At 31.1% G+C, this 27923-nt stretch overlaps 1 protein-coding gene across 3 annotated transcripts in view; it reads right to left on the reverse strand.

Annotated features, from left to right (window-relative positions):
• The window catches only part of LOC123014409 (irregular chiasm C-roughest protein), a 126491-nt gene that overhangs the window by 48321 nt on the left and 50247 nt on the right, over positions 1–27923 (reverse strand). For 2 of the 3 annotated variants that reach the window (XM_044413507.1, XM_044413506.1), the window contains exons 2-3: positions 19477–19604; positions 6059–6245 (exon numbers count right to left, since the gene is read on the reverse strand). In XM_044413507.1, coding sequence (XP_044269442.1) covers positions 6059–6245; positions 19477–19604 — 315 coding nt within the window. Of the gene's footprint in view, positions 1–6058; positions 6246–19476; positions 19605–19661; positions 19749–27923 lie in introns of those variants that run through there. The other variant, XM_044413508.1, reaches the window with a different exon arrangement.

Below are 27923 nucleotides of genomic sequence, written 5' to 3' on the forward strand. Positions count from 1 at the left end.
AAGCTCTTAGTTGATGTGTAAAAGATGCTAAGCCGTTAGTGAATTAATTGCAGTTTTTAAGCAGTATTTATTAATAAGACAAAAGAATTCTTTCATTAAAATAATGCAACTTGTTTTTGTCGTTAATTAATCGAAAATACATATTTTTTATAAACAAAACTTAATTTTGTTACTATTGTTTATCAGATACATTGTAGTGAAAGTGGTATTCTTATTGTAAGTATAAAAAATTCTTCTTGCTTGGGTGAAAAATAAGCATAAAAAGTGAAGTGAGGATATCAGCCACCTCTGTGATAATCTTTGCAGTCTATTTATTCAGCAAGTTAATTAGAGGGTAAAAAAGATTTATTGATTTTCTCCACTTAATTAACTTGCGACCGTCTTCTTAAACAGGGGTGATGGCAAAATTCCACCGAAATAACATAAATATTTTGCGTAAATTGTGAACTACTTAGTTGCAAAATAAAATTTAATACAATAATAGTTTGGCACTCCCTTCTCTTAATTATTTCAAATAAATCTTTTTGGCTATTACCCAATCGCAGTAATTAATTTGAAAAGACTGTTGTTTTCGAATACAATTCGCCAATAAAATAAACACCATCGCACTAAATTTCAGGAATTCGTTTTACAATGCGCTAGTAAAGTAGAAAAATCGGAGTGTTATCGATGCCAAAGAAAATAAATCAGGGCTGAGTCGAACACCGAACAATCTCTAAGTGCCATCCGTGCATGTTTTTGCATTTTGAGATGACGTTAGTACCGGTCACAGGAAGTGCCCTGACGTCATATATCCTATTGTCGCATAAATCACAAGTTCCGGATCCGTGCACAGTCTGCCGGATCACTCACTCTATTGTTATTGCTTGCTTGTTGCAAATTTGTTTCGACTCTGCGCTTTATCACTCGATAGATTTATTGTCGATTTCATAGTAGCATGAGCCGTGAAGGGATTAGGTCGCTTAGGTCGTATTTTACGCGATATTATTAATTACTGTCGCGATTACGATCCCTTGAGGACTCTTCATTCTGTTAATCGCGCTGTAATAAAGAGCTAAACCAAATTGTCGTAAAAACGCTCTACCTGGAGGCCCGAATACAAGCCTCAATGTATCCGAATAATTTCACGCAGTTCTGACTCAACATTCAGTTTTTTTCATACAAAATTAAATACAAAAAATGCGAATTTATAATCCTGCATGCTCATAACAAAATGCGACTGCGGCTCAAAGAATATTCAGATTTTGGTTAGAAAATATGCGGCTTTTCACATTTTTCACTTACCTTTTGTACTTTTCTTTTCTAACAGTTTCAGTCAGTCATAAATTTCAATAAATTTGAATTTTTTATCGCATTGAATGTTTTATTCGGATTTATTAAATAAGAGATTGATTAGTGATGTTTGTTTTATTGGAAACAAATCAGAATAAAGTTTTTGTCTCATTGTGGCAATGACTCAAGCAGCTTCATGGTCCCGCTGGCTTGTAAACTAAAGAAGTCTGTAACGACGACACGGTGGGTGAAGATGGATGCGACGATCCCTCGTGGGGTTCTGATTCATTGCTGAACTAGAGACCTTGCTATCGTTTAACAAATGTGAAGGGTTCATTCACAAGGTTTTCAACTAAACCAAGGAAACCTTATCGAACATTAATAGTCTTTATTTTAAACTTTAGATATGTTCAAATTAACTATTCCGTTGATATTTTGAAAATTTATCACTTCTTTTCTTATTTCACTATCATCGGCGCTAACCCTAATATGCAATAAATTATTCCTAGTTTGCAGAAGCGGCGGCGATAGGCTTATACACATTTTTCCCCCTTTGTGGAACGCTCTATCGTACTAGGTATTTTAAAAACTAAAATATTCACACTGCTACAAAGTGTACGAGAAATTAATTTCTTTCACATATTTCCATAGGAAGTTATAAGATAAAGCAGTTTCCGTATTTGGCATTGTGAAATATTTTCCAAGCTATAAAATTTTCAACAAAGCCATTTTCTCTAATATGGCCTTATCGCCACTTGAAGCAGTCAGATACAGATAGTGTTTTATTTATTTTCGCAGAATACTGAAAGCAGTCCGATTCTAAGCGATAACGTAAATAGACATAAAAACACCGACATGTTATTTATTGTAATCGCGATTATTGATAATTTATTGGTGTCTTGCGTGAACACTGACATGTTTATTACACATTTAGAAATGCATTCGTTTTCCTTAACGACATCGTTATATTTCGAACAACTAAGGTGGTCTCAAAGATCCGTTTGAAAATCAAATCGCATAAATTTTTGTTACTAAAGCTAGTCTTGAATAAATGATTCTAAAATTTAACGAGATACGCAGTAATACATTATCATAAAGTAAATTTAAAGTTTATGCAACGTTTTTACAACTTTGCTACTAAGCCTGCATAATGCAGATTTTTCATTATAACCATTTTGCACCAGAACTTATATAGAAGTTTTCTATAAAAATTAAAATATAAGTAAAAAGATGTTGAAAATGTAGATACAACTTATTATCTTAATAAAGTGATAAAAATATGAAACTTATTTGATCCCATTAATCAAAATTCTTATTATTTCAGTTTTATAAATTGACCTATAAGGTATGATGTATGAGAGTAACCTTTTGTTTTTATGAACAAAAATTTCCACAGAAATACGACTCGAGGATACATTTATTACATAAGAAAGCGGAGCTGTTATATGCGACCTAATAGCTTGTAAAATATGTTCATTAATTTCTTCATAGCTTTCAGCACAAATATATGTCTTTACCATCTGAGTTGTAGCAACTTTGTTACACTTTTACCAATCTGGCGTTTTACAATTAGTGTGTGCCAAGTATTCGTTTTAATGTTTAGAAAATATATTTTTATTAAGATGAATAAACAAATGCAATAATAAGAGCCAAAGAACCAAAAGTTTTAAAAGTTCATATTTAAAAAAATATCAAATATCCGAAAAATGTCTTTATCTTTAATTCTAAATTAAAATGATAAAACCAAGTTATAGTAATTAGATATAAATATAAAAGTATATATCTCATTGTTCAAACTTTTAAATGAAGTTGTAATTTATACAAAAATGCCATTGAAGTAGCAAAAATTGCACATAACATTATAATTTTTCAAATTGAAAATTCGTTGAAGAAACAGCAAAATGTGATTTTAATGACTTGAAATCTCTACATTTTATTTATCTACCTTTTCTAGTTTCCGCATTAGCCATGTTCCGCAATGATCATAAATTACGTTTTAACGAACATGCAAAGAATTCTTTTTTAGCGAAAAACCCAGCTTACACGACAACAATTTTATCAGAGTCTGTGCGTTTCTCGACTGTTAAATTTTGTTATTTGTATATATTTTTGGTAAAAACAACAAAAAAAACAATATTGTTAAGACTTCCCTGAGCCAATTCTGAATACAAAAACATTTTTCTTATATTACTTGTATGTACATTAAAAGCTTTATTTCATATTAGCAAATTGCGAGGTTTAAAATTGCGCTAGTTGCTCCTAGTCGAATTGTCCCTCATCTTTTATTCGCAGCAATAGTTCCTGGTTTTAAAATGCAAACTGTTTAGCACGGTTTGTCCGCTCTAAAGTAATTTCCACACCAACTGGTGCGATGTGAATTTAAATTAAAGAAGAAATTATTGAAATTTAAACGTTCTATTCGAATATTGCACAACAAGCGTTTAACACCGCACAAGAAGCATCGAATGTTGGTTTCTTATTAACACTGACAGTATCAATTTAAGTTAATTGCTGCTTCATTCCCGAGTAATTCCCAAACTGCAAATCCTGTTGAAATAAAGTAACGCCAAAACATACATTCGTACTGGTAATTGTTAGAGGTAATTGAATTCTATCGGTATAGTGGTATCGAGAGAGGTGCGCCGGAACTGCAGGCATATCCAGGTAATTACACTAGAGCGTGTTTAACAAATCATAAAACGGTGGTCCGGAATCCACACTCGGTCTTGTTTTCCCTACCGAAGCGCCCTTTCAGTTTGCATTTATTGTCTGTTTGAATTTGTTTAACCCTTTCATGTTATTTTGCCGTGTTGTTACATTTTGCAACTATTAGCAAACATTCTCGTTATAATTAGAAGCTTATTCAGCATCATGTATCAACAAAACGTAACTGAATTTTTGTTATCAATGAAACTAATCCGTAAGGGGTTTTCATTTACGAGTATGTCTGCAGCAGTAGTTTAGAAATACACACTGTGAAGTAAATTTAAATAATTTTTCAAAACGACATATTTATACACTTTTGAAAATCTTTATCTTTTATTGTTTGTTTGTATTTCTTGTTTGTTCTACACAAACTTTGTTTGCTATATTTCAGTTATAGTAATAGGTATACACGAGTACATATTTAATAAAAAAAAAACCTATTTATTACAAATGAGTAAACATTCTTTCTTTATTATCGATTAATTGTCAGTTCTATTTTTTTATAAAATTTAATATTGTGCTTTGGCTAATATTTTCCGTGAAAAACAATAAAGTGCTGTTTACGCGATATGATGTTCTGTTTACATTGTATTACATTTTTCGTTTTGACAAACACCAATGCAAAATAAATTTCTTTTGTTTCAAACTTTATTATTACTTTGACATTATTATGAAAACGGCATTATAAAGGAACAAAGCAAGTACAATTTAAGTATTCTTTTCATCGAGAAGACTTTTGTGTGGGAGGAGTGGGAGTGTAAATTTCACATTATATAACACGTACTTTATTGTGTTTACGTTTCCTTGTACTTAAGGCAGCAAATTTTGGTTAGTTCATTTTTTATTGTCTGGGAATCCCTTTGGGAATAAATTTATGTAGTACATTGTGTGGGAAGTAGATAAATGTCCCAGAAGATTTGGACTTCTTTTCGCGATTTTTCTTTCGTTTGTACTAATCCAAGCGCCTTACAATACAATTTCGGCGCTCTATCTTTTCATATTATTTCTTATCTGTGTCACGATGCTGGATATGGATATTGCATTTTTCGATTGTTTTGTTTTCTTTTTAATAACTTTAAAATTGCGTTTTTGAGACTTTATGGAGTCAAGAATGCAGACAATTTTTTCGAGGAAACACAATTATTACATCAAAATAACAGCAATTCTGTCGAACGAGATGTGCATACCTGGAAACATATGCCCCAGCCTCATCGCCAATTTTTCTAACTTCTTGCGTCAGTGAAGCGTGACATTATGTAAATGGGGCGTGTATTTGCATACTCGTTTCCAACTTTTATTTCGATGCTTTCAAAAGCCCTATTTTATTAAGGTTACGGAAGTGTTAATGCACCCGGAGACATGAATTCGACGTTTCAAATCTAATGCTAACCTAATAAAGATCGATAATTGACGAAGACGTGCTTTCCGAATCAACATTCCAAATATAATTGTGTTTCCAAATAACTTAACGTTATATGATAGATTTTAGAAGTGCGGAACTGTAAGTTAAGTTTTCCCTTCAAAACATTAAATGCCGACGGTGAAAGCCCGGAATTGGGTTTTCTGGAAACTTTCAACTTTGAAGCAGAGACGCCAGACCTCAGAATGGCTTAAATCGTGTATACAAAACAATAAATTCAATAGATGTTCAAGCAAAGTACCGGTCACATATTCACTGTTCTTTGTTATTTAGGAATTTCCACTCGAATTGTCGTCAGTGGATTCGGAAAAGTTTTCTAGTCGAGAAGTTTGCTTTTTACTAGTCTCAAATATGTTTCATATACGGTTTTATGGAGACGAAATTCGTCTTCATCATTTAGAAACACTTAGATTTCGTCCATCTCATTTACTAAAAAATGAATCGCCAGTTCTTTATTGGCCTTCTTCCTCGCATTTGCAAAGCTTTCTTTCTTCCCCCTTAGAGTGTTACTTTTTTATTTTGCCGCAGAGGAAACGCTCATTAAAAGCTTTTATATCAACTTTACAAAGACCTTGCTTTCGGACGAAAAACTCTGCTTTAAATTAGTTAAAAAGGATGTTTACGCAAACTAGTAGACGTAATTAAACGAAGAGAACTTACCTCTAACAACTAGATGAACTGGTTGACTAGTCAATGCGTCTTGTGTGTGAAAATCGCTGGCTGTCACCTGACATTCCCAATTCCCATCGTCAAACTCTAACTGGGCAGCTCGCACCCATATGGAACAGTCGCCATTCTGCTGACTTCCAGATGCCCATTCGTACTTGTGTGGATACATGCCCATTGGCTAAAATTAATTTTACACTAGTTTACAGCAGAAATGTAAAATAAACAATAAAAGACAATATAACATTAAAAATTAAATCTAATGGCCGGTTAGTAAATCGGTCACGTTCCGAACACGTACTATTTGGGAATAAATTCCAAAACCAATAACTTGCAATCACGTAAAAGGGAAAAGAATAAATACGGTTATTACATATTGGCAAGAGATTGCTTTTATCCAAAGCATCCCTTTTAAATTATTTATTACTCTTGATACAAACAAAATTGGTAAATTTTATCCCTAAAGTAATTTTAAAGACGTACGAATCACAAAGAAGGAACTGTAATTTAGTGCGTCTGGCCACACAGAATTTAGATAAACACAAAAATTGTATTTGGTTTTAAAGGAATACAAGGGATCCTCTAAAAGCACACACACTTTTTTGCAATTTATAAACATACAGGGTGTTCCGTTTTTATTGTTACAAATTTAAACTAGTGATAGAATATTCAATTTTAAGACAAAAGTTTCCTATGAACATGCATCAAAAAATATTACGAAAGCGAGTTACACCCCCTGAAAGAGATGCGTTTTTAAAGGGGTTTTCCCACTATTGCAGAATAGATAAAATTACAAGAGTTGGTACAGCTGACAAATTGTAAACTGATTTTACTCAAAAACGGTAAGTTTTATCTAAATAACGCAAGAGACTTCTTTTTTGTAAAAACTATGAAATTTAGAATTTTGTGGCTGAAAGTGGCAAAAACCAACCGCCAAAAGAGTACTTTTTACCCTAAATCCCCCAGTTTAGGACGCTCCTGAGTAAAAATTTCGACATTTTATCTTTGAATTCATTTGGGTGTATAAAAGTTGTACCAAATTTTGTAATTTTATCCACGATGGTTTCTGAAATATTGGAAAAAATCTATTAAAAGATGCACCCCTTTCAAGGGATGTGGCTCCCTTATATAAAATTTTTCGATATATGTTTATAGGAAACTTTTATCTTAAAATTGAATATTCTATCACCTGGTTAAATTTGTAACAATAAAAATGGAACATCCTGTATACTTATAATAATGCAATTTTTCTTAACATCATTAAAAATGGAATTGTGCTAAAAAAATCACTTTGTGATAAAATTCTTAGATAGTTTTTTACCAAAATATTATTATTGTTTTTTTTTTTAGGTAAATACTTCTGAGACACCACATTTGCTGTAAATATTATGTAGGTATGTGACAAATTGATGTAGAGACAAAATTTGAATGTAAACAAGTCGGTATAAACAAATTCATAAAATATGATATAATAAAAGCCAATTTTCTCTTAGTAAAATAAATCACCAATTCACCAAATAATGAATTACAACGATTTGTTTTGACATAAACAGTCATAGACAAAGGTGAAAGGCTAAATATGTGGAACCTGTTAATGTTGAAGATTACAAAATGTGTCACATAGAAGGTAGAAGCGATTCACTTTGTTATTTAATCTAATGCTTAAAAGATAAAGGTAAGGTTTTAAAGTCGTTAATTCCACAATTACAATTTAAAAAGGTTTTACTAAAAATCGTTTTATATATCTACGCCATCATATTTAGGGTAAAATATAGCTGTAAAAAAGGTACTCGTATGTAGTTTCCAAATTTTACCATCGTAATTTTTTCGTTAAAAAAACGCATTTTTTGTACAAAAAAGATAGTATTAAGTAATTAATTTAGCTTAATTCTAGTAAAATTAATGACCTTTCATGGTTTGCGAGTTTTAATCAGATTATAAATGCAACTTTTAAGTAAACATTTTAAAGATAAAACATTGATGTTATTGCTAATAATTTTTGCGATGTTGTCAGTGCAAACAAAAGCTTAGTTCTCGCTATTCATCGCTGACGTTGTGGCGTAAAGTAACTTTTCCAAGAAAACTTAATATATTTATAATTAACAGAAGGGAGGCGTAAATCCCGTACTTCGATATTTTTTGTTAAACAAGTTGATTGGAAATGCTTTGATCCAAGTAATAACTATCCGTGAAGGCATTGTTGAAAGGCGTTTCCGTTGGTATTAAACAAGCAGCATCACATTCTGTCCGACAAATTCTCATTTTAAATCTAGCGGTCTTAAAGCACAGGATGTAACGAAGACAGACATGCAAAAAATACAAGTAGACAGAGACGGGAAATTTTAATTAACATTAAAATGGGTAGGAATTAAAGTTATAAGACGCTATTGTTCAAACACAAAACTGTTACGGCCGATTTGGGAAGTTGCTAGGTGCTTTGGTGCTTATGTTAATGTGCTTCCGATGGAGTTGTGTCTTATGTCGTCTTTCCAGCTTTTGCAGGACCAATTTCGCTACTTAACTGGTAATGTAAACAGTGGCGGATCGGCGGCTTTTTATGCCCGTGGAAACACCAAATTGCCTTAGATTTTCTAACCGCATATATTTATTTTACACTTGTTTTATAACAGCAGCTGGCGAGATAAAGCGTAAAGTATAACTGAGGAAATTTTATTTCACATTTAAACTAGTACTTTAAACATAGACAACTTTTTATTTTAAGTAAAATACTATTGCAGCTCTCAAGTAGATGAAATCTATCCACGTCTCATACCGACCTTCTAATTTGTTATTACAAGTCAACTACCATGTTCATTTTTGTTCTACACATTGGCACTTGCACAAAATACCATTTTATAGATTTATGCGGGTTAATCGAGATAAGGTGAACGATAGGTTGCATTCAACACGTTACTGTTACCGTTTGTCCCACCCTTCACAGTCCACATGAATAATTCAACCGCTGAATTTCAGCAATGTAATTTTTTAAAAGCTATTATTTATTGGCAGTTTAAGTTATCCCGATTCCGTTCAGTAATTTATTTCCTCAATATTTTATACAGTGTAAACGCGGATGCCATGAAAAGCAATATTTCTTTAGTACATATTGAAATTTCCTTTAATACTGCAATAATTCTTTTATATTTTAATCCAGTTCCAGTTGCCACACTCGAAAATGGTTTTGTTTCTACCTAACATAAATCAATTTTAATTAACATTAATATTATGCCACAGTGAAATAATGTTACACAAACACAAATCATAAATTTATGTTTGTGTTTTACTGGATAATCATCAGTTTATTTTATCAATAACAGAAGCTAACATATTAGCAAAAACGCTTTATATACTTACCAACAAATATTTCCATACAAAACTGAAAGTTATATTATCATTAGAGAATAAAATATTAATTTATATTTCAATAAGTGTTTCGGATTAAATTATTACATGATAAAGAGGATTTGTTTGCTGTGTAGAAACAAAAAGCCACTAAACAAAATGAATTTTAAAATTTTAACATATCATAAATGGTGTATCTTTTTTAATTATAAGATAAACTGTTTCAAAAACTTTTAAATATTGATAGTAATCATAATTTGTAATTTTGTTGACTAACCTATTGCGTACACGTATAAAAGATATCATACATTAACAAACGTTTTAGGTTACAATAGACGCCAGAAAAAGGTTTTTAAACAACTTATTAATTCAACATAATCTTCAATCAAACTTTTAATAAGTATACTACTGATTTATTATGTAAATATGTAATCATAATTTAAAAATAAAGAAGCCAATGCCTTTTTAATAAATGTTTTATTAATAATTAATTTATAGGTGACTACAAAGCTGCTAGCAGAATATAGGAGCACATAGCAAGCTAAGTAATGAATATTTTACAAAAAGGTTTATATTCATACTCGTATATTATCTAATACGTTATAATGGAGCATCCACATTCGCAATTAGGGTTTCAAGTTTCATTGTATCAACATTTCACACTTCCATCAATAAAGTTGTTTGTTGAAAACGTTCCTTCCTTAATATTTAATTCAATTTATTTGTGAAGCGTTAGTTGAAGGAAGAAACACACCCGCAAAGTGATATACGAGGCTGTCTAGAGGACTGTGACTGATTAATATTTCAACAGTCAACTAATCACGCACTCCCGTGAAAAAAATGATTCTTGCGGCGTAATAAGGCAATTGTCTGTAGAAATTAAACCATTTTAATATACCGCAAATGTACTTTTCGGATAACAATCATCGTAAAAACGGTCACGTTAGCACAATTTAATTTATGACAGAATATGAGATAAGGTGTAACGATCGTATTTACACTTCGCACGTAAATTTAAAGAAACTGTCGATAATAAAAACGCGTTTTAAATTTGACAGTTTGAAATCGAAAGAAATAGAAACTTCTATAAATTTTTCATAAGAAAACCTCCGTTAAAACCGAAGTTTGTCGTAATATAAATGGATGCCTTCGGCATTTCACTAACAAACTACAAACAAAAGTTGTGAATTCAATTACCGAAACTTTTATTTGGAACAATTTTACGTAAAATTTATCGACAGGCTATAAATCTTTAGAGTTTTACGAGTTCAGGACTATTGTCGCGTTGACTAAATCGTCTTGAATTGACAATGCGTCTGCTCAAATATACGTTAAGATGAGGAATATATTTCATACCATTCAAAATTTGAGGATATATCAACAGAGTTATTTTATACGTGTCGAATACAAATGATACGTAACAGCAAAAATAAAGGACTTTTGACTTTCAGATATAACGATTTGTGAGAAATATTTACTATTTTAGGCGAATGCAACATTCGTATATCATCAAATACTGTTTTTGCAGTATTTTATTGTACTTATAATGAATCACCTATGCAACCAAACAAAATCAATGTAAGCACCATGTAAGATGGTGCTGTTAAGCTATTTAAATTCGCATTATTTTTATTTTGTATCTTGTCAACACCACTGAAAATAATTTTATTTCAGAGAAAGAAATGGATTAATTAACGTTGTAACATTTATAGAAATATAAAATAGGTGCATTAAGGTTGACATTTTCTTACTATTAGTTGGTTTACTACAAATTGAGATTTTTCGGTTACTGATTAGTCGATGTAATATAATTTGAGACACTCCCATTTTAGTTTCCGCGTAGACTATCGAAACGAAACATGTCAGAGGGTGTATCGGATTAATCTGTTCTCGGCCAAAGCTTTTATCCTAATGCATCCTTTAAAAGATAAAGAAGTTTATGGTTTGTTCTTAGTGACCTTACGGCTTTGCTTATCTCTTTCGTGGAAGCAATTAAATTAACTTTTAATAAACTTTATTAAAACCGTTTTATATTTTTGTAACAGCAAAAAGTTACTTCTTCAATAACACACAAGTAGTGGTACATTTTCTCACGCAACACGATTCGTGAGTTTATGTGCAAAACTCTGTTTTTTATTTATTTTTTTACTTAAAAAACATTATAAGCAAATAGCTCACCTATTTTTAAATAAAAATTTTATCAAAAATTGTGTAATTGTCACTGATCTTTAATTTTTGCACTATTTTGTAATAGTTATTATTTCAAAATAAAAAAAACTATGTAACGTTTTGAGTAATATTCTGTTATTTCCAGTAAAGCTTTTTTTCTTATCAAGTCAAATTATTAGTGCTATCATTATCATGACGTATAACCAAAATAATTCATTTTTATGTTGAAACCCGACGTATTAAATAATAAATACCTTCATAAAAAACTTAACTAGGTTTCGGTAGAAACGCGAAAGCGTAAATTGCACATATTGTCACATTATTTAAAATTCATGTCTAGAATTCACATCATATTTTTAATTATTTAATTCCTTATAACTGAAATAGAAGCATGTTTTTACCATAAAAGGAACAAAGATATATATGCCAGTAACTGTAGTGTTTTTGTTTAGATGGGAATAAACACATGTTTCTTCCATCAAACTATTTTTGGGATAAATCAACAAACCACCACATGTTTGACATAATAAAATAAAAAATCTTAAACAATACACTACTGAATGCTTTATTGTGTTTCTATGTAAATAAAACGATACCTCTCAGGGCAATTCCGGTTCTAACCTTACAATTCTCTATTTAAATGTGCAACAAAAGGCAGTTCTAAAGAAGCACATCTGTCGTATTTTGTCGTTACTTTCCCTATAGGCACTGCTCTCAAAAGTTTTAAAATTTCAAACTGCTTTTAATTGCATCTTTGAAATAATAAACGCAATGTTTGAACTTAAAGTCCCATTGGGAGTTTACTTCCAAAATAAACAGTATTCTTTGTTTATACTCATATCCGTACTAATAATATAATTTCATGATCAGCAAAATTGCAAACAAAGTTTAGAAATCACTACTAAATGATTTTGTGTTATCTAAATGCAAGCATTTATTATAATTGTCAATGATAAGTATATTTTTTAACAGTTATTGCTAGTTAAAATTGCAAAGTAGTAATGCTAATGTCTCCGTTTATTCTCAACTTTATTTGTCATGTTAAAACTCATTTGAACTAGTATGTGCTTTGTGGTTTTGGAGCATGTCTCTTACAGTTTGTGTCCCATTTCAAACTTGACTGCTCACATATAAACTCTCATTAGTTACCTGAAATTCTGATATTAAAATTTTCATTAAGAGAGTTAGTTCGCCGCTTATAATGTTTTTTTTTTGTAAAGCCAGTAAATATCAAAATATTTTTTCACATCTCATATGAAAACAGAATGATAATACTAACTACCCAAAAAATTTTACCGAAAGATAAAAGCTCTCTCAATATGGAAAATTGTAATAACAAATCAAGTTATTCGCTAATTTATGAGACTGTAGCGTTTGGTCATCGCAATATTTTGCGATGTGATAAATGACCTTTCTCTTTTTAATTCTGTAATCGTTTGGCAAATAGGTTTAACAACGTGTTATGAACGTTTTTATTGCTTTTTCATCAATTTTACATAGGATGCGCAAGTGGAAGGATTGTGTTTTTGAGTGAAAAAACAAACGAAAGAACTAAATAAGAAAACTAGTAGTAATGGTGGAGGCGCCGGGTCGTCGTAAAAGTGAAAACGTTGCCTGAACGAGAAAAACGTAGAATAACGACATTGTGGTGGGCGACAAAAGTCATTTATTAAACACTTCTATTTCAATAACAGTAAACTGTGTCATTTGAAAAAAAAAACTCTCGGAATAAAGTAATTTTAAGTGCTATAGATGATGAGAAGTGGTAAAACAAGGATTTACAAAAAATGACATCGACAAACAAAACAGTCGGGTTTTTTACGGTTTTTTGGTACAAATGAACAATGTAAACAAACGAAACAAACATTTACCAATGGTTCATTGATTTAAACGAAAGTAGAAAGGCAATAAATTGGGGGATTCTTTGATGATCAAATATTAAATCGCGGATTCAAATATCAAATGGAATTAATTTTGAGTCGAGTTAAAACCGTTTGAAAAATCAAGAGCATCGGATTGACTTTAAATAAAGGATTGGGAGGGCAATTTGTAACGTAAAAATTTCTCATATATCAGGCAGATGCCGCCATAAGGCAAACGTCCGAACAAATTTGAAAAAAAGAATGAAGATCGACAACAAAAATATAGGTCCCTTACGTTTTCCTGACCGAGCATTCGATATCCACCGTAAGAAAAGTAATATTTATGCGGCAAGCTGACATACGCAAAGAAATGAAAAGACGGGGATGTATGAGCTTGTCGATGTGTCTGCTATATTTTAGAAGCATCATTCAAATACGTGAAAAATAACGGCACGCCTATTGCCAAAGCGGGATTTATTATGTTTCGTGCCCTGCTGATTTATGAATTTCAAATGGTTTATACAACGTTGCAAGCGTAACCAGATCTATGATTGATGAATTTGTGCAAATACATCCGCCGAAGAAACCTATCTAATGTTAAACTCGGCACATGTTGTTATCTGCTAATACGTCAGAGCGGAACTGTTGAGTCTCAAAAAAAAATCAAAAACGGTTCTCAGAAAACACAAGCAATATCTTAAAACGCTTGCTTTTATTATCGTTTTTATGAGAATAGATCGTGTGCACTGATGATTATGTATAGAATCTCGGGTCCTTCGAACATGGAAAAAATATATGCAGCAATTTCTAGAGAAAGCTCTTCATCCCCAAATAAACCCGCTATCTAAATATATGGCCGGAATCCAAACAAAAATTATAGACGAGCTCAATAACAATCAGAGTCTGACCCAATATTGAGATTGCTGTTTTGATTTCAACTCCCGACTAACTGAAACCTAATTTCGCTGTTCATTAATAGTTTGATCTTCAGGCTATTGAAGTTATCAACAGCTCAGCAATGCCTGCAATACTCAGTTTGTACATTATTGTAACTCGATTATAACTATAGGTTATCGCCGCACATACCCTTAGGTGGACCAACTCTATCACGGTCCAACGAAGAAAACTGAAATCCCTCGTGGTGTAATATACTGCCGACGGTAAATCATTTTACGTACCATGCTTTTGTCACCTGTATATTAATTAAAATATTATCTCGTAAAGAAAACATCCGAAACTTTAGAATAAAATTTATTTGTCACCTGTATATTACTTAAAATATTATCTCGTAAAGAAAACATCCGTAACTTTAGATAAAATTTATCTTTAAAATTAAAAAAGTGTGTATTCACATATTTAAATAACCCACGCAAAAAAATATTGCTGTGTAAACATTATTTATACAAAGTAAGTCATTAGTATTTGCTTTTTTCACTGTTTTTTTTAGTTCAATTTAGAAAAAAACTCAAATAGAGTTCATTAATTTCAGTCCCCACCGCAAAAATAAATTCAACTTTTTCCCTAAGTTTTCTGTGCAACATTTTTTTTAATAATTTTTTTGTCGTGTACGCAAGTACAGGAAAAAGTTATGTAAATTTTTAGTCAAATATTTAGAACCTATACAGCAATTCCGATCATGGGTCCTGGGCCTTAACTTAAATTGTATTTTTAAAAATATTTCTAGTTTTAATAAATCAGAAAATGCACATTTTGAAAATGTTTAGGTACTCACACTGCATATACATCAAACGAAGCACTAAGAGGAGTAAAAACGAACGTTTTAAGACTCAGTTGTCGATAAAACTTTTCGAACAAATTCCGCTCTTGATGAAACCGTGCATTTTAAAGCTATGGATTTTTTCCGCGGTTCAACATTGATCAAGTAGAGTAGTTTCTACAGTATTTTAGCACGGACAATGTCATTGTAAATTACCTCCATCACCGGCGAGTATCTTACGTGAAGTAGAGCGAAAAGAAAGAAAAATGTGTTGTGTTTTACCTTCAACTACCATTTAATTCAATCAGACGTAACGGAAAAGGAGATGTAAATATTTCGTGAACAATAAGATGTGACTTCTGGTAAATAATTAATTGAAGAACTAAATGAAACCGTTACAAAACTGACTAAAATTCATAATTTCAAGAAGAAGTCTATTCAAACATATGTTAATAAGAAACATGCAACTCTCTTCCGGTTGTAGATTAAAGATTAATTAAATTCCTCCCGTATGCAAATGAGACACTTAACTTGGTGTAATTATTCGGCGAGTGGAATACTATCCAGTAGGATCTTATGTTCATTGGGATAAATTTACCATATGATTTAATTAATAAACGTTAACATTCGCGATGAAGCCAGAGACTACGTTTCCTTAACTAGCAAAGTTACTTAGTTGCTCAACATACAGCGGTTTTTCGCTGTATCTGCATACAAACTAGGTAATTGTAATGAAAATTAGATACTTTTACTCCAAGATGGAAAGCTGTAAAATAAATTAACGACGAAGATAATAAAATACTAGAAAATTTCTCGCAGAGCTAGACAAAAATATTAAGATTAAGATTTCCAACAGAATAAAAACAAAAATAATACCGAATAGCGAAATACTCGTAGTTATTAATTATGTACATACTTGTATATAAAAGTTTCTATACAATTAAATTTGTATTAGTTTTGATTAAGTAACAGAAATTACATTTTTATTAATTACACGTACGCTCTATAATTAATAGCACATAGTTTAATCAAACTACAAGAGCCTCAGCTTAATTTAATATCAGTTTTATGCTTGAAACTTAAGGAGATTAAAGTTACAAGATTAAACTTTTAGAAAATGTGCAGTATGTAGCAAGTAAAAGTAATAATAAAGTGAAGTAAGTTAAAAAAGTAAATGAGTTTTTGATTTTTCAAAAATTGTTTTTTATTTTTCAGTAATTTTGTATATACATTATAGCATACATTACCAGACTATCGTTTCAAAACATTAAACATTGAATCCGTTATCAAAAGTAAAAATTTGAGTAAACAGAAGTTGTTTTTCTTTTATTTTGTACTACTTCTATTACTTTTGTTGTGTCAAATTAAAAGCAAAAATATATACAATATTATTACTGCGACAGTAATCTTTATAACAGACGATTGCCTATTGTGAGTCTCGGTCGTCTGTATTTGTAATACTAAAAAATTGTATTAATAAAACTATTTATAATCTTAGTGGCAAATAATATGAAAGCCATAGTTGATATTAAAGTGTTTGTTTAGTCTGCTTATAAAGGCAACAATTCTATTCTAAATACATATACGAGTATTTTTTCATCATTTATTATATGCGACAGTATTTACAAGGCCCTTGAGTTGTCAGAAATTTCTCATTTTTGTAGACAGTTCTGCTGTTCACATCGGTACTCTCCCACAAAAAGTATACTTCTTGATGTAATAATTATGGAGTTTGATTGCTGCGAAAATAGAAGAAAAATTATTTCACAGACTATACCCCATGTGAAGTGGTTGTCCATCACTTTTTTACAGACTTGCTTTTTCTATCTTCTGTGCATCTCGCTGTCTTTCTTATTCTAGACAATCTGTACGTAACAAAAAAAAAGTATTAAAGCAAAAGCAGTTCTAAAAATATTTCGTCAGAAAAACCATATCTTGAAGAGAGTGAGTAAAATTTCTAAGTGGTGAATTAAGCTGGTAATTTGTGTAAACAGGGAATTTGGTGACATATCCGAACATTAAAACCTAAAAGCATAGCTATTTGAGAATATCAATTTACATCAGTGTAATTCCGAGGATGATGTGAAATTTATCGCCTCAGATGATGCCGACAACACGTATTGAGGTCACGTCGTGCTCTACAAAATTAATTGTTTGTTAATAAAATTCCGCTTAATCAAGAGGCTTATTATTGGATTCCTTCATAGTAAAAACCTAATAGTGCGTTCACAGAACAATAGAAGGATAATTGCTTAATCTGTCGGTAACACTCACTTCTTTTTTTGTGAGGGCGATATGTGTCCAAGAGAAGAATTGATGTCGGATCGAAAAGAGGGTTACTTGAAAGAAACCACTTTACTGCAGATTTTAGGACAAGCTATAATCCAGGACATTTAGCTTTAGTAGAAGGGCAGCTTTATTAATACCGGCAACCAATGCGGGAAATTGGCGGTCTCGCCGTGTCACAAGAGCGATAATGCCTAGACCTGATAAAATACTTTACGCAACCGACACCAACCTTTCAAATAGTTTATATAGTTTTAATTAATTTTACATTGTATTGTGCAAAAAACAAAACACTGCAAGTATGAAAATAGTTCAAATCGCAAATCCCACGCTGACTGCAAACTACAATTTTCCATTCGTCGATCACAGTTTTACGAGCAGGTTTCACGAGACTATCAACGAAATTGACGGGAAAAATGTACACTCGTCAAAAAGACCCGGAGAGTCGGAAAAGTCCCTTCTCATATCAGATATTGCCCGACCGCTTCAATGATCATATGTTTGCTGGCTTTCTCTCTAAAGCTCCACGTTTCAAAAACCGTTGTTGTTTTTGAGCCCTTCCAACCTTGAATACTCATGTTACGCCCAGAATTATCTCTCCTTAATTTGAGTTCAGCGGTCTAGAAAATATTCTGTGGTTTGAAAGCAATAAATTTATCAAGAACGGAGATCATTTGTTTGGTTTTCTGTATCCGAGGACTTTCGACAGACCTAAGTGACTTGTATAAATCGATGACCTAACTTTTAAATTAATTATCTTACATTACTACGTGTAAAAGAAAATGGCCAAAAAATATACATTTCCACAATTTTCGACGTTGTAACATTGCCTTTATGTATTATTCAACTTAACATTGAAATTACATAGTCAAATATTCATACGTTGACGTTAAATTTCTCTACAATATTAGTAGAGACTTTTATGATAGTATTGAAAATTTTCATGCAAAACGTAAGTGGATTGCGGTTTTGAAAAATTATGAAATTGCCGCTTTAGTGCAGTCATTATTAACTTTATAAAATATTGCCTCAATTTATCGCTCTTCTTTAGATCAATTTTAATAAAACTAATAATTTTTAAAGTAATGCGTGTCGAATGGCCAGTTTGTCTTTGATAATGTATTACAAGTATAAGTTTTGTTGACATGCATTGGTTAGTGTTTGTGCCAAACTGTCATTAATATTGGTCAAGACAGCACAAATATAATTAGAATCGATCAATGCACCAAACTAGGTTTAAAGTTTATTACTAAGTTCCAACAACTTTCTTCTAAATGTTTGCGCAAGGAAATACATCAGGAAAACAGTTGATGATGTGTACAAGAAATTTGAAAAGTTACTTAATGTCTATATGAAAAAATACTTATACAGCATTATAGCACACTTTTCTTAAGCTGTACTATTATTTTTTATGACAAACCACAAATAAAAAAAGTTTCAAGCATCAAAACTCATATAAAATAATATGAGGTGGATTAGAAAACTCTAATTGCAAGAATTACACAATTTATATGTTTTTTACATCGCTTTTTGTAAAACAACGGCAATTATTATGTAAATTTAGGGTTTTTGAAAAATTTTGCTGCAAAGTATTTACAATCTTTGATTTTTATTTTTAGAGAAATTGTAGATGTACGGAATTTAGTCATTCTCTAGATAATCCAATTAAAAATATGCACCGCTTTGAAAATAAAATCGCTAATACTGTAAAACCCAAAAGGTTTTTTGTAAACAAACGGATTACAAATGCATATATTTTAATATCTGCTATGTCATTAGTGTTATTACGTACATTGTTGAGGTTGTTTATAGCCTTTTCACCTTTGAACCAAGACGTATTCGTTTGCTGAGCAATTACGTAATTAATCTCAGAAGTGAAGGGGCAAAGAGTACAACGGAATCTAATTTTAATGAAAATGTGAAGACGAGTTTCTTTATAATTAGTTTTTAGGGACGTCTTTCTCTAGTTGAGAAAAATGTAAAATTTTTCACTGGTCGATACTAATTAAGTTTAATTTAAAATCGAAAATGTTTACCTTGTTATCTTTCTGCCAGGAACACGATCCGCGTTTGTTGAACACTTTGCATACAAGAAGGGCATCCTGGCCGGGATTGACTTCGGTGTACGAGGGTTGCTGCTCAAACCTTTGTACGCCACCCGTTCCTGCAATAAACCCAAGACGGTTAAAATATGCGAAACAACAACAATGGAGTAACATACAGTAACTACACTCTCACTATGCTGCTGCAGTAAGCCTCTGCATACAAATGACAGAAGATTTAGCTTGACGCCACATTTCAGCGTCGGTTCCACCCTTATTAACACATATTTAATTTATGACAGGCAGCACCTCCGTTTTACAAATGCTCATGCATCATTTGAGAAAGTTAATTACATGAGCTAGCAGACAACAACGAAATGAAAAATTGGGAAAATAAAACAATAAGTGAAACGTTCTAATTAGCAAAACTACGGACGAATTGCTACCACCAGAATCGCGTGTTGGACGTCTATTCATCGAATAATCAACAATTTATTTGCGCCCTGCATATTCACATAAATCAAGGTTTCGTCCCGAAAGATGTCGGCTAATATTTGCGTGCTAATGTCGAAATGATGAAATTAGAAATTATGAGTTTGGACTGAAATTTGAGTTGTATCGAATAACAGGCCAAATGGAATGCCCTTAAATAATTCATTTGATGGAATGTATATTACGAGGTCGACGGTAAAATAATAATAAGTTTTCTCTAAGAGTACACTCCGGAAAACTTTTACCATGTTAGATTTTTACTGAAATTAGGTAACATTCCGAATAACTTACACAATCAAATATTTCCTAGATCGTTTTTATTACTTTTTAAATAAGACATTTTACTTCACCTATTACTCTCATCAACAATTTAATATTGCTTGAAATGTAACAAAATATGTTTAGAATCGAAAGCATTATGAAACTCTTGATTAATGTAGCGTATATGAATTATAAAATATGCAAGTAGTTTAGTTGAAATTAGTTAATGTTGCACCAAGCACCACGGCGGTATGAATATTTCAACTATTCGAACTTAATAGCAAAAACCGTAAAGTTTTACCTACTAGAATAATTACTACACAAGGAGAAGTTATGATAACATTATCTTCTATACACATGAGTATTTGGCCATAAATTGCAAGTTATTATTAGAATTAAATTATCTTCTGTAATTTCTCTTGTAATAAATAGTTAATTAAAATACTCATTTTAGAAGCCGAGTTTCATAGCAAGTTTAAAAAACAAGCAATTATTGGAATATTAGTTTCTAATGTGTTATCGTATATTTTGTTTTAGTATAGTACAGAAAAAAAAAACCAATTCTTGTTGTTAAAATTGGTATTTTCTTGCGACGGAAAAATTGTATTTCCAATAACCAGTCTGAAAACATTATTTATGTGAGACAATAAAGTTATTAGTTATTAAAATTATGTACCAAAAATTATGTATCAAAAAAAATAAATTGGAGTAGGCGATGATTAAACTTCTTCAGATGGCAATCCTGAATTTTCACATCAAACGTCAGCGGAAACTTTGACAAGTTTGCGTTTTGTTCCTTTTGAGTGAAATAATGTTCACTTCAGAGCAGAAAATTTTTATTGCTGTACAGGAGGAAAATGGTCATTTTCACTTTCAGTTTGTGTGGAAAATTTCCAGCCCAGATTTCCAGCCAATGTGTTGCCAACTGTAGAATTTAATCAACGCCTACTCTAATTTATTTTTTATTTGATCGCACGGTATTTACAAAAAGCAAATTAAATGTTAATTTGAAATCAAAATAAGTCGAATTGAGAGAACCATTTATCAGCAAAATGTTGTTTAATAAATGTTTACAAAAAATATGTTCAGAATACCTACGAGTATATTACGTATTTTAACAATTTTGCTGTGGGATTGGTTTAAAAGGTTGATTAATAAATGAAGGTTGCTAACAGATTACTTTGCTGCTAGGACAAAGAACGTCAGCCTAAAAGATGAATCTCTTATCTGTTTTAGCTGTTTTTACAGTAAATTTGCAAACGCCTTAAATCTCTCGTGCGTTCAGATTAAACTATATTTTTAAGAGTCCCATTTCTGTATCAGAGATGAGGCCGCTGGATGTATTCTCAACATTAGCATAGCATTTTATACAAAGTGCTCCGTGGTTTGAATATTAATATAAATTCACGGTACAGTCTACATATAAATCATCTGAAGATGTATGTGAGCCGAGAATTTCACTAATGCCACTGTTTACATTCACCATAATCTATTTTATATCACCGCATCAACGCATACGGGAGTCCCAGAACATTTTAAAGTTCTTTACATAATTTAATCCACAGCCACCAGCTATTTTAAAATACCAATTTTAGATTTATTTACACCAAATTAAAACCATTTGTTTGTTTAATGTTTATTTAAAGCTTTTTTATTCAGCTAATTTTCGTAATTAAAATTGTTATTAAGAACCGCAAATTGCTTTTTAGTTAAAACCCGACCAACCTCGAACCACGACTCAAACCATGCCTTTTATCTTAAATCCAACTAGACTTCCTGTTGCTGAAACTCGCTTACTTTGTTGTCCAACTAACAATGTTGTTTCTTCTCGACTTGCGGTTTTCAGTAAGTTGAATGTATTCGAATTCGCTCTTCTGATAAAATTTGCATTTTCAATTTTTTGTTTTATTGACAACGTACCCACGACAATTCACTCTTTGATGAGTTCTTCTGCGGAGTTCCTATTTGCCTCCTAATAGGTTCAGCCGGTAATCAAATCTACTCTCAGCATGTTTCTCAATATGTCTGTTAAATTTAGTACGTTTGTACTACGTGTGAAATAAATTTTCAATTCTAAATTGAAAGTAAGCAACAGCAGATTTATTTTAAATTCATTTTTAAGAATCACAAGTTATTATTTGTATGGAAATACGTAGTTGCAGTCATAAAACCAATTACTACTCTAAAAAAATAATTATTATATTTTATTAAAGAATAAAAGAAATAAATTTGTATGAACTAGTAAAGTAAGTTTAGCCATATTATCTCAAAAAATTTATCATAGGCTATTAGTAGGCGCATAGCAGTAAAATAATTTTATAGAAGTGTTTACTTCATATTGGCTTCATATTACAAGAATATGAAATAAAGGTGAATAATAATTTGCATTTAACGTTTATGACAAGGCGCTTCGGAGAAAACTCTACAAGAAAGAAGAACCGATAACAGACTCAATGACTGAAACGTAAAATACGTTGTTTTTGTCATATTTTTTAAACATGATATGAATACCAGTAAAGAGAAACGTGGCTAGATTTGTACAAGTGATAAATTCATGAGGAACGTATCTGAAACAAAATGTACGACCACAAAAATCATATTCATAAACATAAATGGCGCAGTTCGTTAGTTTACAGCTTCTAATTCATTAATAATGCATCTACAGAAGTAGCAAAGAGATGCATGCTAAGCTCGTTAAAGCTTTTGACGAAATATTTGAGCGTGTAAACACAAACCTAGGTAAGATGGTGTTTGCAATCTTGTGTTATGTCAAGTATGCAGAATAACTTAGTACCTCCTTGAGAAACGACAAATTTTGAGTTGGCACATTTAGAGGAAAGTTGTGCAAAACACAATTGAGCTAATGATAGCGAGGGTTTAAAAATACAGCTATTGTAAATTTGAATTGTGAAGCAACTTAGTAATAATACATTCCAGAAGATTACATGCTAACAACTAATGTTTACTAATGTAGTTGCGTTGAATACTAAAGCTGAGATACCCCAGATCAATAATTTGTGATGTTTCATGCAACACTGGTTTCTAAATCAATTACTTGGTGTAAGTAATAAGCGACTTGCACGCCAGGTTTAAACCTCGATTGACTATTAAATTGTTTTGTAAATTTGTTTTCGTACAACATCTTTTTGGAAAATTGGATAAAATTTTCTATTATTTCGTGAGAAATTGGTAGGGAATGGTCGGAATTTAGAAGAGAAAGGTTATTGCGGGTTGGAATGACTGGTTAGATGTCAGGAAGAAGGAAGAGTGTGTCCCTTACTCAACCACAAGACGGCCCAGACGGCTAGTGATGCATTACTGTGGCTGCCGACAAGTAATTAAACTCGCCAACGGTCTATCAAGCTAAGATTTTAAAAGTTTACAAATATTTTTAACAAAACATTGCAAATTCGCAAAACAATTGATAAATCAATAGAGGTTTTTGCCGTATGTGCAAATAGTAAGTGTTTGAAGTTTTTTAAAATTCATAACAGGCAGCAGTAAAACAGTAAAGAATAAGCTGTAATATCCAATAATCATAACTTATTCTAGTGTGATATTAAAACAGACGGGTGCGAAGACGATAAATTCTGTTCTATAGAAAGATAAAAAAATATTGTAGCCATAAACGATTTCTACCAAATTGTTCTATAAATAATAAAAGTTATTCTTATCCTCTGCAATACAACGGGATAACATCGCTGAAAGAATATAAATCAATATCACACAAAACATGTACATAATGAAGTAACTAACAGTTTAGTAGATATTCGAAATAAATTAAATAATTAACAAATAACAGAATAAAAGTTCTGAGATAATAAAAAAGTCAGTATATAAAACGGTTGTCTCTTATATTAAGCTATGCGAAAAAACTTGATTTAAATATTAACAAAGCCATTTATTTGAAAAGGATAATAAATACTATAAAATGTCAATGGTAAAACGAAAACATATTACGTGTGAGACTACATATTTTATGATTTCATAAAATTTCTATCTCAAATGCACATGTAATTTATTTACATAACATAAAAGTCCCTGAAAATGACAGTTTATTAGGTCGGAAGCAAATCAGCGATACATCAAACTAGTTATAAATTGATCTAGACTGAATTGATTTTATCTAAATAATTTTGATCCTCTATGCAGATATCGAATTTAATTAAATTTTACGTTATTTATAAACTCAAGCTTTTTGTTTGAACAATGCAAAAACTATAATTAAGCTTTTTATGTTACATATCCATTAAAAATTCACTAATTAATAATGTATACAATTCTTTAGAGTTTAAAAATTTATTAAACAAATATCTACAAACAGATGTACAAATTTTGGTTATTAATAAAAATTTATTTCGATAGTAAAGATGTTTTTTGTTATAAGAAAAAAAAAGTAGGTAGCCTGCAACTTTGAAATTATGTTGGCAACGTTGTAGAGACAGACATGAGACAATTTTCATATCTCATGTCTCAACATTTTTCAGTGTTGCTAACCTTGTTTTGAAGTTATAGGCCTCTTGAACTCTTGAATATCAACAAATATTCTTTAAAAAGTTATTATAAATTAAAAAGAAGTAGCACATATTAATATAAAAAAATATCTATAATAGTTAAACGAAAATAATGAAAATATTATCTAGAAATATAAAATTTGATTTAACTAAATAAAAACATTTACATAACTACAAGAGTAACAAATAAATTGCAATGTTCGTTTATATTGAGAGATCAAGATAATTTGTAATCGAGTGATCCTTGGATCCAAGAACGTATGTCTGTGAAACGTCAAATAAAATGACAAGTTAAAAGGTAAAATGGTACGATCAAAAAGATGATGATTTTAATAACCAAATTTATAAAATTTTCAAAAAAAACGGTCCTATTACTATCCCTCGGCGACTAATTTTAGTCCATTTTGCCGTTTTACCTGTCTACTTGTCATTTTATTTGACGTTTCACGTGCAGTTAGTTCAAAAACAGACATACGTTTTTGGATCCAAAGATAACTCGATTACAAATTATCTTGATCTCTCGATATATCCAAACCAAAGAGCAATATTTTATTAAAAAGAACAACTTAAGTTACAATTACCAAATTTTGAAAAACTTTGTTAAACACAAAATATTTAAAATAGAGTTATTTAAATAACCCAAACGTCCACTTTGTCCAAATCGAAAATATTTTATAGTCGTAGATAAAGCATAGTATTCAAATTGCATTATAATGGCTATTATTCACTCAGGTGATTAAAAAACTCGTCTGCGACTATCTTTTTAAACTTCACCTTGCTGAGTAATAGCCATCATTATATGCTCGTTAAATAATATACTATTTTACCGTCGTCTAAAAAAAGTTTAAACCTTCAAACTGCAAACTTTTCAAGTTCGTCCTAGTCCACAATACATGTAAAGTTCTGAATGTCTAATTCATGCAGCAAACCTCGTATATGCGAGGTAATTCTCTAGTATCGCAACAGTGGCAACGGCTGTATCTCACAGATTTCGCAGTGTACGTGTATAAAACTGGAGGTGAGAGACGTGGAATCCATCATTGTGACGTATATTACACCTGTAGTGCCCCATTTCTGCAAGAGGTGCCTCTATTCCAGCTCTCACTTCACGAACATTTGTCTTGTCTTTGACTGACTGCTACAGTCGCAGTTATCGCACCACCCTCCTGTTCTAGGTGCTGTCTCTTGAGCTTCTTAACGGGGCTGAACCGCATACAGATTTCGGTCACAGCACCAATCAATAACGACCTTTTTCGCGGCATACACTACTCGTGTAATGTAGCTAATACATCACAGCCAGTGTCAATTATAACAGTTGATAACATAATACCAGCATGTCAACCGGTTCACTTTTTGCCAACATCATCGTCGGAAATTTACCAAACACGAACACCATACTCGTGCTATTATTTTAATGTAGTTACACTTAATTGTATGCTTGTAGTGCCTGTGGGACGATTGTCTGTGTTAATTCCGTGATGTTATGTTTAATTAGATCAACAAAGATAAACACAATTTGTGATTGTGCTTTCTGTTATGTAAATTGATGCGGTTAAAATATTGTTGACAGTTTATTATTATTTAAATCTTCAACTATTTTTAAATTAATAGTCTTACATAATAACATATTGAAATATCTACTTTGTATGAATTGATAAAGCGATAAGTTTACAAAGCTGAAACCCTCTAGCCCGAGAGTTTTGTAAGCCGCCTAAGAGATGTAGACTTCAAATAATGATCATGGTTCATACAAAGTTTTATGTCTTACCTGTTTGAGAGTGAAAATTAAAAAATGAACTATCAACTAAAGTAGCTTAAGAATATACAGTTACCTTAGGAATAAGTAAAGTATGCTACAAAACAAGTGGTAGCAAGTTCTAATGTCTTAGGGTATTATTTCCTTTATAATAAAACATTATAAAACAATAATAAACAAAATGTATGCGTATGGTGTTGCAAATTCGTATTTTTACTTCTTTCTTTATGTACAAAATTATTTCAATATAAAGCAAAAATGGTGGATGCGCCGGGAAATATAAAGTAATATTTGCAATAATATGTATTGGTAAATTACCTTAAAAATAATGCAAAAAAATGTTTTAAAACATCGACTGAATTAAAACGCCCCAAGCCATAACTCCATTATTTGTAAAGATATGTGACAATACTTCTTTTAGAACAAAGTTGAACAGTTTCTTGTCATCTCCATTAAATTCTCTTTCAACAAGCTCACTTACTATTATTTATCGCTAGTTTTTAATTTTAGGCAATTTGAAAATTCGTAGGCTTTGCAAGGAATAGAACATTTTTATTCATTTTACCTAAGACAAGCAAACGATTGATAACAAAAAAAAATTCAACTTTGATTAAAAAATAATGTAAATTTTTTTAAAATAATGAAATGATGAAAAAATAAATAAAAAATAATGAAAAGGCCTGTATATAAAAACCTCACATTACCCCTAAACGCTTAAAATTATTAGGAGTAATATAAATCATATTTTGCTCTAGATTTGAAAAAGTGCACTCAAAAACTTACATAGTTTAAAGTATTTAAATACAATTAATCATATACATAGAAGTATCAGCCAATCGTAAACAGTACAAGCTAGTAAATCCCACAATAAATACCTAACACTCTTTATATGTATGTACTAAACTGAAAAGGGAATGTGAACAATCTTCTCAACTTCTTGAAGTTCGTCGAGTTGCTTATCTAATGTACCATAAAACCCATTATCAGTGTCTGACCACATACAAAATACATATAAACTGCTATTAAAATTAGTTTCTTCAATCATAAACCCCGACACAATTAAATATAAAAACTTGTTTAGTTATCGAAAAAATGCTTTTAATTTACTTTATTCTGTTTTTTCAGTTAAATATTCTTGAACGTTATTATTTTTTTAACAGCCATAGACATTAAAACCGCGTTTGCGCAAAAACAGCTATCCATTATTATATCACTTTCAAAGTTTATGACCCTGCTGGTATTTAATAGCCACTTGATGCTAAAATTCAAGAATTATAAATATTAAACTATTTATAAAATTACGGAAGTTGGTTAACTGATAAAAACCTGCATTAAGCGCACGTTATTAACAGATCGTTGAAATTACATTTAAGTGAAGTTTTAGATTAAATTTCAAATATACATACCTTGAATGATTA

Source organism: Tribolium madens, unplaced genomic scaffold, assembly GCF_015345945.1.
Source record: "Tribolium madens isolate multiple individuals breed KSU strain unplaced genomic scaffold, Tmad_KSU_1.1 Scaffold_97;HRSCAF=244;Tcas5.2_LG3a, whole genome shotgun sequence".
Lineage (NCBI taxonomy): Eukaryota > Metazoa > Arthropoda > Insecta > Coleoptera > Tenebrionidae > Tribolium > Tribolium madens.